The sequence below is a fragment of the Coregonus lavaretus genome, assembly GCF_964263955.1.
Source record: "Coregonus lavaretus genome assembly, chromosome: 9".
Taxonomy (NCBI): Eukaryota; Metazoa; Chordata; class Actinopteri; order Salmoniformes; family Salmonidae; genus Coregonus; species Coregonus lavaretus.
Genome location: NC_139996.1, coordinates 18,578,837 through 18,589,339, shown reverse-complemented (window position 1 = coordinate 18,589,339; position 10,503 = coordinate 18,578,837). Strand labels below are relative to the sequence as shown.

The 10,503-nt window shown below is 45.3% G+C and overlaps 1 protein-coding gene across 1 annotated transcript; it reads left to right on the top strand.

Moving 5' to 3' along the window:
• Window positions 1–3,535: 3,535 nt before the first annotated feature.
• LOC311134885 (pannexin-2-like) lies at window positions 3,536–9,957 on the top strand (the record flags this gene model as incomplete). Its single annotated transcript, XM_084168651.1, has 5 exons — window positions 3,536–3,764; window positions 5,807–6,921; window positions 8,750–8,882; window positions 9,119–9,307; window positions 9,656–9,957. The coding sequence occupies 5 exons, from the start codon at window positions 3,536–3,538 to the stop codon at window positions 9,955–9,957; spliced, it is 1,968 nt and encodes a 655-aa protein (XP_084024777.1).
• Window positions 9,958–10,503: the final 546 nt, after the last annotated feature.

Genomic DNA, 10,503 nt, shown 5'->3' with positions numbered 1-10,503 from the left:
CGGACCGGACTAAATCTGGACCAATTATAGACGTTTATGTTTGGGCCAAATATAGGCCGATCCGGACGTCTGTGGATGTTGAAATCAAGGCTGGTCCAGACCGGACAAAATCTGAACCAAACGCGGACGTCTATGTTTGGTTCAGATTTGGTCCAGTCCGGACTGCACCAAAAAAATACAAAAAAGACCGGTTCAGACAGGACAAAAAAAAGACGTTGCTGTTGATAAAAGCTTAGTGGGGAGTGTGTACAACAGGAATTCAGCTGCATACAGTGACGCAGAACACTGGATAAAGTACCTTTGAGATGATGTACCTGAGTGGTGTACCTGAGTATGGTGTTGGTTAGAGAGATAATCTCAACCAGATGATTTACTTGAACTAAACTGTTGGATTTATTTTCAGTGTTTACTGAGCTAGTGTTTTGTTATTGCTCTCTCTTTTAGCAGAAAAGGCCAACATTTTGCAAGTGTACAGTCGTGGTCAAAAGTTTTGAGAATGACACAAATACTAATTTTCACAAAGTTTTGATGATGGCAATTTGCATATACTCCAGAATGTCATGAAGAGTGATCAGATGAATTGCAATTAATTGCAAAGTCCCTCTTTGCCATGAAAATGAACTTAATCCCCAAAAAACATTTCCACTGCATTTCAGCCCTGCCACAAAAGGACCAGTTGCCATTATGTCAGTGATTCTCTCGTTAACACAGGTGAGAGTGTTGAAGAGGACAAGGCTGGAGATCACTATGTCATGCTGATTGAGTTAGAATAACAGACTGGAAGCTTTAAAAGGAGGGTGGTGCTTGAAATCATTGTTCTTCCTCTGTTAACCATGGTTACCTGCAAGGAAACACGTGCCGTCATCATTGCTTTGCACAAAAAGGGCTTCACAGGCAAGGATATTGCTGCTAGTTAGATTGCACCTAAATCAACCATTTATCGGATCATCAAGAACTTCAAGGAGAGAGGTTCAATTGTTGTGAAGGCGTCAGGGCGCCCAATAAAGTCCAGCAAGCGCCAGGACCGTCTCCTAAAGTTGATTTAGCTGCGGGATCGGGGCACCACCAGTGCAGAGCTTCCTCAGGAATGGCAGCAGGCTGGTGTGAGTGCATCTGCACATGACCAGCTCTGGCCTTGAGACCGCCAGTCCTGTGTGAGTTAGTGTGTAACAGTGTGAGTGGATGTAGCTAGGATGAGGGGAAGACATTTGCAGGATGGCCTGGTGTCTAGAAGGGCAGCAAAGAAGCCACTTCTCTCCAGGAAAAACATCAGGGACAGACTGATATTCTGCAAAAGGTACAGGGATTGGACTGCTGAGGACTGGGCTAAAGTCATTTTCTCTGATGAATCCCCTTTCCGATTGTTTGGGGCATCCGGAAAACACCTTGTCCGGAGAAGACAAGGTGAGCGCTACCATTAGTCCTGTGTCATGCCAACAGTAAAGCATCCTGAGACCATTCATGTGTGGGGTTGCTTCTCAGCCAAGGGAGTGGGCTCACTCACAATTTTGCCTAAGAACACAGCCATGAATAAAGAATGGTACCAACACATCCTCCGAGAGCAACTTCTCCCAACCATCCAAGAACAGTTTGGTGACGACCAATGCCTTTTCCAGCATGATGGAGCACCTTGCCATAAGGCAAAAGTGATAACTAAGTGGCTCGGGGAACAAACCATCAACATTTTGGGTCCATGGCCAGGAAACTCCCAAGACCTTAATCCCATTGAGAACTTGTGGTCGATCCTCAAGAGGCGGGTGGACAAACAAAAACCCACAAATTCCGACAAACTCCAAGCATTGATTATGCAAGAATGGGCTGCCATCAGTCAGGATGTGGCCCAGAAGTTAATTGACAGCATGCCAGGGCGGATTGCAGAGGTCTTAAAAAAGAAGGGTCAACACTGCAAATATTGACTCTTTGCATAAACTTAATGGAATTGTCAATAAAAGCCTTTGACACTTATGGAATGCTTGTAATTATACTTCAGTATACCATAGTAACATCTGACAAAAATATCTCATAACACTGAAGCAGCGAACTTTGTGAAGACCAATACTTGTGTCATTCTCGAAACTTTTGATCACGACTGTAGTGAGTTTAATGCAGATATAGTCTGTTTCTTGACTAATTGTAAATCCAACCTAGTCTCAAAGCATTTCGTATTATTCTGTATGTAAATCTGGGACACTCCATTTAGTATGACATATTACGTTTCGTATGGTTACATTAAACAGATGGTTAGTTAAGGCAAAAACAAAAGTAGGGTGGTTGGTTGGGGTGGATGGATGGAAGGGTGTATAACACAAACGTCTAGCAACCCAAAGGTTGATAGTTCAAATCTGATAACGGACAACTTTAGCATTTTTGCTAATTATAAACTTTTCAACTACTTACTACTTTTTAGCTACTTTGCAACTACTTAGCATGTTAGCTAACCCTAACCGTAACCCTTTTAGATAACCCTTCACCTAACCCTAACATTAACCCTATAACCTAAGTCCTAAACTTAACCTTAACCCTAACCCCTAGCCTAGCAAACGTTAGCGTTCTAGCTAATGTTAGCCACCTAGCCACCTAGCTATAATTCGTAACATATCATACTTTTTGCAAATTCCTAACATATAGTACGTTTTACAAATTCGTAAAATATTGTACATTTTGCAATTTCATTACATATAATATGAATTGTAATTCATAACATATCATGTGAAATGGCTGGGAATTGTCATTCGTAATATTTCATACGAAATGGTGATGGACATCCACAAATTAATACATACCATATGAAACGTAATATAACATACTAAATGGAGTGTCTCGGATTGACATACAGAATAATACGAAATGCTCTGAGACCAGGTTGGTCAATCTGTCTTTTGCAGGAAGATGGAATCGGTGTAGGTATCCCTATTGATCTGGGTATACTATAAATCCATACAAACTCATCCACCGGAGACCACACTCTTTGAGAACTGAGAGAAAGATAATCTATCCTTCCTTTTACCTGACACACTGTGTGTGGACCAAGGCCAGGTAAAAGTGAGAGAGGACAAAAGCACAGAATGTACACAGCAAAACTGGAACCCACTGTAAACCACTGACTGAACACAATGTCCTTCCTCAGTGAGGGAAGAGACAGTCAATAACCATCAATCTGTCTCACTCACCGTCAGTGAACATACCCAAGACTGTCCATCAAAACCCAGTTGTTCCTGCCGCCACCACATGACCAGCTCTGGCCTTGAGACCGCCAGTCCTGTGTGAGTTAGTGTGTAACAGTGTGAGTGGATGTAGCTAGGATGAGGGGGCAGGAAGTGGGAGGTCCCACTTACAGTCAGTGAAAATCCCAAGACACCCAAGAGACTGTCCATCACATCAAGACCCAGCCATTACTGACTTTACATAACCACATAACCAGGACTGGCCTGGAGACAGCCAGTCCTGTGTGTGTGTGGAAGTATCCCAGTGTGTGTGAGTGGGTGGAGGTATCTAGGAGGAGGAGGAGGGGGTGACCGTTGTCTTCTCAGGCCGGATGCAGAACATCCTTGAGCAGAACTTAGACATGGCCACGGCTCTGCTGGCGGGGGAGAAGCTGAAGGAGCTGATCCTGCCTGGCTCTTCCCAGGATGAGAAGGGAGGAATGCTGGCCGGCCTCATGGTCCAGCTCAAACTGGAGCTACCATTTGACCGCGTCGTCACCATCGGCACCGTCATCATACCCATCCTGCTCGTCACTCTCGTCTTCACAAGGAACTTTGCAGGTCAGTGGGTCGGCCAGACGGCAGACCTGGCTTCAACTATTATTTGAAATAAAATACTTTAGTTGTGCTTGTCTGGGGCAATTTAACCAGTAGAATAGTTGCAAAAGTGCAAGCCCCGCCCCCTTTGGCACTCCAGGCAGACTAGAGCAAAAGCTCAAAATATTTACAATATTTCGAATAGTATTTGAACCCAGGTCTGGCAGACGCCAATAGCGGGGGCTGTGACAGTGCTATGCTGACAGTGCTATGCTGTAAACACCAAACACACCCAGCAGGTTGGGAAGGGAACTGTATGTCCTAACGTGTTGTTGTTCACTCACATTACATCAGCCTCTCACTTTTCACTGAACTAGAACACAGATACTAGTAGTCAGCTGTAGTAGCTTTATGTTATTCATACTATGGCATTGGTATATTTAAAAATCAACAACAAAGGTTTCTCTCACAGACAAAGCCCCAACAACATTGGCATTCGAATGTCTAACATAAAAGGAGGACATTATCCTGAATAGTTTTGTTGTGCTCTATTGGTGCTTTTCCACTGAGACTTACCCCCACACCAGGTTGTCACCATTGTTTTATGTTAATGTGAGCTCTAGTGTTATTGTGTTTCCATCAGGAGTGTGACACTAAAGACTTGTGGTGAGCAGAATCAACAACCTCATTCATGACTGTTGGTTTGTGAGAAGGTGTTAATGTTCACAGTTAGCCATTGTTATGTAAATGAGCGCTGAAAAGTGCCCAGGGCCTTAGCTCCAAGACAGAGTAGGTCCGCCGGAGCCATGGCCCAGTGAGACACGGGGGCCGGCCCGCGTCGATGGAAACAGAAAAGTCGGAGCCTTTTAGGGAAAACACTGGGGTAAATCCTCAGACGAAATGCACCATATGTTATTTGAATGATAGAACTTCATAGAGAGATCTGGGAAATGTAGGGTTAAGTATGCTGTGCTTTTGGTATTTGGTGTGAGAGAGATCAGTGCAGAGATTAGACTGGGCTACTGTAGTGAACAGAGAGGAGAGAAGAGAGAAAGGAAAGCTCAATGCTGAGTCAGGCTGTCTGCATAGCAGGACAAACCAGCTGTGATTGAGCATTTCACTTAGCACCGGGCGGGAGGGACTGGTCCGGGAGAGGATGGGATTGGGTGGGAGCCCATCTCTGCATTCTCTGCACTGCTCCTCCTCAAAACTCCAAAACATGGGTTGCCCACGGGACCCATTTGATAGGCCCCACAAACCTCTGAAGTGCCATGGCAGCAACCGATGACAGCATTGCAATGTGCACTATATTACATTTATGTACAATACAATACAATACCTATTGTATTGTTGTCATTGGTTGCTACCCTTAAATTGAACAAATTCTGGTGGATTTAAGTCTCAGGCAAAGTCCAATACCAAATGAAGGAGCCTACAGGCCAAATATGAACGTGTGCAAATTTGAAGAACAATAACATAAACTTTCTCAAGCCAGAAAAACCAGACACGGTACCCACCCCAGCCACCAGCCACCTGGCTCAGCGCTCTGCAGTCAGTGTGTAATGTTCTCATGCTCAGTTCAACACTCATTAAATGAAAGTCACAAGTGCACCTCAGGGCCAGATGCACCCCATAACCTCCCAAACCTTGGCAGTTGGCCGCCGAATGGCCTTGCTGCTACCATGCTCAAGTATAACAGGGAAAGAATGGATGGAATACAAGTGTGGCTTGAAGTGATGCCTCCTCCTCAGTCTCCTCTGCAGACGGTTTTATACAATGAATCAGCACTTTCACTATCAGAGGGATGAGGCATTCCTTTGTCTTCCAGAGAGTAATGAAATCTGAGAAGTCTTGGAATGGATCAATGGTATTTCCCCCACATAGGAAACATCTATAAAATCAACATTATACTGACTGTTAGAGGAAAGTTTGACAATTCAATTGAACTAATTTTTTATTAATTTGATTCACTTACTGTAAATAGATTACAAATGTCCATTACCCTCAGTCATGTTGTAATGTTGTCTGATTATGAGGCAAACTCTCTCCATCTTTTCCCCTCTCAGAGGAGTCAATCTACTGCTACACGCCTCACAACTTCACCCGTGACCAGGCCCTGTACGCACGAGGCTACTGCTGGACAGAGCTGCGTGACGCCGTGCCCGGGGTGGAGCCTGACCTTCGACCTTCGCTGTTTGAGCACAAGTTCCTACCCTACGCCCTGCTGGCCTTCGCCGGCATCATGTACATCCCTGCTTTGGGCTGGGAGTTCATGGCCTCCACAAGACTTACCTCCGAGCTCAACTTCCTGCTTCACGAGATCGACAACTGCTACCACCGGGCTGCTGAGGGCCGGGCACCTAAGATCGAGAAGCAGATCCAGTCCAAAGGACCAGGTATCACGGAGAAAGAGAGACGAGAGATCATCGAGAACGCAGAGAAGGAGAAGAGCCCCGAGCAGAATCTGTTTGAGAAGTACCTGGAGAGGCGAGGCCAGAGCAACTTCCTGGCCAAGCTGTACCTTGCGCGCCACCTGGCCATCATGTGCCTCAGCTCCATCCCCATCTCCTACCTGAGCGCCTACTGGCACCGCCAGCGCCAGAACGAGTTCAGCTGTGCCCTGGGGGAGCCTCCAGACTCTAGCAGCATCCCTGAGCTGAGGCTCAGCGTCAACTGCAAACTGCCAGCCGTGCAGCTGCAGCGCATTATGGCCGCCGTAGACATCGCCCTGCTGAGCACCATGAACCTTGTCATCCTGATCAACCTACTGCACCTGTTCGTGGTGCGGAAGTCCAACTTCGTGTTCGACAAACTGCACAAAGTGGGCATCAAGACGCGGCGGCGCTGGCAGAAGTCCCAGTTCTGCGACATCAACATCTTGGCCATGTTTTGCAACGAGAACCGCGACCACATCAAGTCACTCAACCGGCTGGACTTTATCACCAACGAGAGCGACCTCATGTATGACAATGTGGTGAGGCAGCTGCTGGCCGCCCTGGCCCAGTCTAACCATGATGCTACGCCCTCTGTGAGGGACTCGGGCATCCAGACCCTAGACCCCAACATGGACCCCTCTCTCTTGGGGGTGGGAGAGCTGGGAGGGGAGCCGCTGGTCATCAAACGACCACGCAAGAAGATGAAGTGGATCCCCAGCTCCAACCCCCTCCCTCAGCCCTTTAAGGTAGGTCCCCATACATAGGTGGCCTAAATGCTGCCTGCCACAGGTTTGCCTAAACATCAGACTGTTACCATGGTTACCCCATTGATATTCAGTCTGAAAGAAGTCTGCCTAAAAAAGACGCAAGTCTACAAGTCAGAATGTTGAGTAAAATGATATTTACCTTCACCGGTTGTCCGTGCTGTTGGTCCTTTTATTTAATTTTTTTATTTCACCTTTATTTAACTAGGCAAGTCAGTTAACCCTCCCGTCGTCCTAGGGTCAAAATGACCCGCCACTGTGTTGAACCAACTTTATTTAATTTTTATATTTTTTGGATCATTTGTGAGAAGGAGGCAGTGATACTTTCTTTAAAGTCTCACTGCCTCCTTCTCACAAATGATCCCAAAAATATAAAAATTAAATAAAGTTGGTTCAACACTGTGGTGGGTCATTTTGACCCTAGGACAACGGGAGGATTAAGAACAAATTCTTATTTACAATGACGGCCTACACCGGCCAAACCCGGACGACACTGGGCCAATTGTGCGCCGCCCTATCCCAATCACGGCCGGTGGTGATACAGCCTGGAATCGAACCAGGGGGTCTGTAGTGACGCCTCAAGCACTGAGATGCAGTGCCTTAGACCGCTGCGCCACTCAGTAGGAGGTGGAGATAGGGTATCCACAGGAAAGTGTTGTTTACCCAATTTATTGAGGTTCTATTTTCAATCTCCTGACGCAATGTAACCGAACGTAGTCAACCGAAGCACGTTTCCTCGCAATCAGCTGGAAGCGTTTGTGAAATTTGACAGCTGATTGCGTGGGACAACGTTCACTCTGTGGTTCGGTTAGATTCGGCCATATTGTGCAAGTGTTTGTCGCATGCAAAAAAACGATATACAGACCAGCGTACTGAAGGTCGGGTTGATAACGCTTCCTTGTGGATATTTTGTCTCACATTACCTCTGACATAGGAACAAAATTGGCGGACAACAGGTAAAGTAAGTTGAAATGAAGTTTTTTCAACATTCTGACTTGTAATGGGACTGTTTGTGAATGCTGAGCCTACATGTTAGAGATGAGACTGTAAGTATTTAATTATCTGATTCTAAAAGAGGGTAGCCACAGGTCTGCATATTCTGGCCAATTATCATGGGCTGGAAATGCGATCTGTTTGTCTAAAGCTGAATTACACATAGTAGGCTGTCTATTTATGTTATGACTAATTACCACCAAATGAAAAAAGGATATTCCTGATTTCCAACCCAAATTAACTGATATTTGATTCATCTTCTCACACTAAGAAACCAACCTGTGGATTTCCTTCCGGTTAATACCTTAGTTAATCTAAATTAATATGCAATAAAATAGTCCTCACCCACCGTGCAGAAAAACCAAAGCACCACTTACTGTAGAGTGGGTTTGCTCAGTGGACTAGAACAATACCTGCGATATTCGTATCAGCATTTATTGAGAAGACTTTACATGATTTCCGATTGAAAAGGCCCTCAGAGAAATGAGGCCCTCAGCAAGAGATGGTACCGAGTTTTTTCAATTACAACTTTCTAAAGGCAGAGAACCTAATCGGTTTCAATCATAACTAACAATGTTATATTACCGTTTAAGGGATTGTTCACTTTTTAAGTTTGAGCTTTTTTGCAAATTATCTAGGGTCTTGTCGTTTCATCCCAACCATTTAAAAGTTTGTTAAAACCAGAGGTAAACCTTAGTAAGTCGGAAAAAAACCTTGGTGAAATAAGCTAAAACTTCACAAGAGTGAACAATCCCTTTAATGGTCTAATTCTACTTGGGATAATTGTACTAACTGTCCATGTCTGTCCATTGTGAAGGAACCTCTGACAATGACGCGTTTGGAGAACAGCACTAAGACTGAGAAGCCCAAACCGGTGAGGAGGAAACCAGTGGCAGAGCACTATGTTGCTCCATTAAGCAAGAGCACACAGTACCCACCCTCTGCCAAAGGTACTGTACTGAGAGCAGTGACATTACTGTAGAAAATAATGGTAATAGAAAGTTGAGTAGGCTAACATACATTTTATGGTTACTCTATTTTGGATATTTGACTAAAACTGCTATTTCATAGAAAAGTGCTTCAGGAATGCCACATACTGTAAATAAAGTTGTGCAACTTGTGCACCATTTGGTCCTGCTATTGTGTTCTATCCCCCCTTACCATATCTGTTGAATGCCGACTGCAGATATGAGCGCAATGGAGAAAAAGCACAGTCGCAACTTTACCCTGGATGTCCACCCATACATGCTGACCATCCGTAAGCCCACCAAGGTAGAGACAGTCAGCACAGAGCCTCTGCCCCCTGACCACACCCTGGACTCTGTGTTCATCGAGGGCACACACACCATTGTCCATGTCTCTGCTTCTATCACAGGTAAGATTGCCATGCCTCATCTCAGGAGGGATCTGTCACCAAGGCAACCAAATCTTATTCTATATATTCCTGTCTCCCCTGATTATTTTTGACATTTTAGAGAAAGGAAAGAAAGGAGAGAACTGAGAAAAAGCCAACTCTAACAGAATGCTTAACGTAATGCAATGGTGACCCAGAGTTTGCAATGATGACCCAGTTTTTCATGACCACTTCGTCCTTATAGGTTACAAGTAGGCTATAACTAGGGTCTAAAGTTTTTCCTGGTTAGGTCATGTGGTCAGGAAAAAAACTATGGGCCTGTGTACAATATCTCTCTCTCTCTCTCTCTCTCTCTCTCTCTCTCTCTAGAAAAGAAAGATCGCACCCCAGAGTCCACCAACACGGTCTTCTCTACAGTGACCGTCCCCACCAGCATCTATCTGAACGGTGCCACTCCCAACCCACCCTCCCTCGCTGACTGCCACTCTACAGATTCGCTGATCAAACAAGAGGAGCCTGATGCCCAGGCTGCAGTCTTCACTCGGATCCCTTCCCACCAGCTTATAAGTATGCACCAGATACTCAGTATGGAGGAAGAGGGAGCAGGAGGCCAGGGGGCCAGACTGGCTGAGAGACCCGGGGGGGAACTAATCGCTGCTGGGGAGTCCTGAGGAGGAGACACACACGTCCCCCCTCAAAACATTTCCCCAAACACAGCAATATGTACTCACCACTACCATGCCAATCACTGTCTGCCTATAGAAAAACCACCTTGTCCCCCTGTGCTCACAACTTACTACTTCTCTGGTGAAGGGACTGAGTGAGGGTGCCGATGGTGCTGAACCATAATTTTTAGCTGGAGTGATGAAGATTTAATAAGATGCAGCAAAAGAGTGGATACTGGTTCAATGTGTGCTGATAAACCCAGTCATCTGCTGTAACTTTCTCCGCACTTGATTTGTCCAGAATGGGGAGCAAGGAGACTTTGTTGAAATGCAGACAGCATTTGGTGCTCATATCTTGGAGAGGAAGCAGCTCATATTACATAACCTAGGAATGAGAAAAGGGAAGGTGGAATGCAAATACATACCGTTTGGTTTGAAGCTTTTTACACACATTTTAGTAAAGCACACCATGTAAAAGACTGCTTCACCAACAGCTACATTATGAAAACATGTTTATAAAAACATTAATATTATTGCTTATTGTTCCTCTAT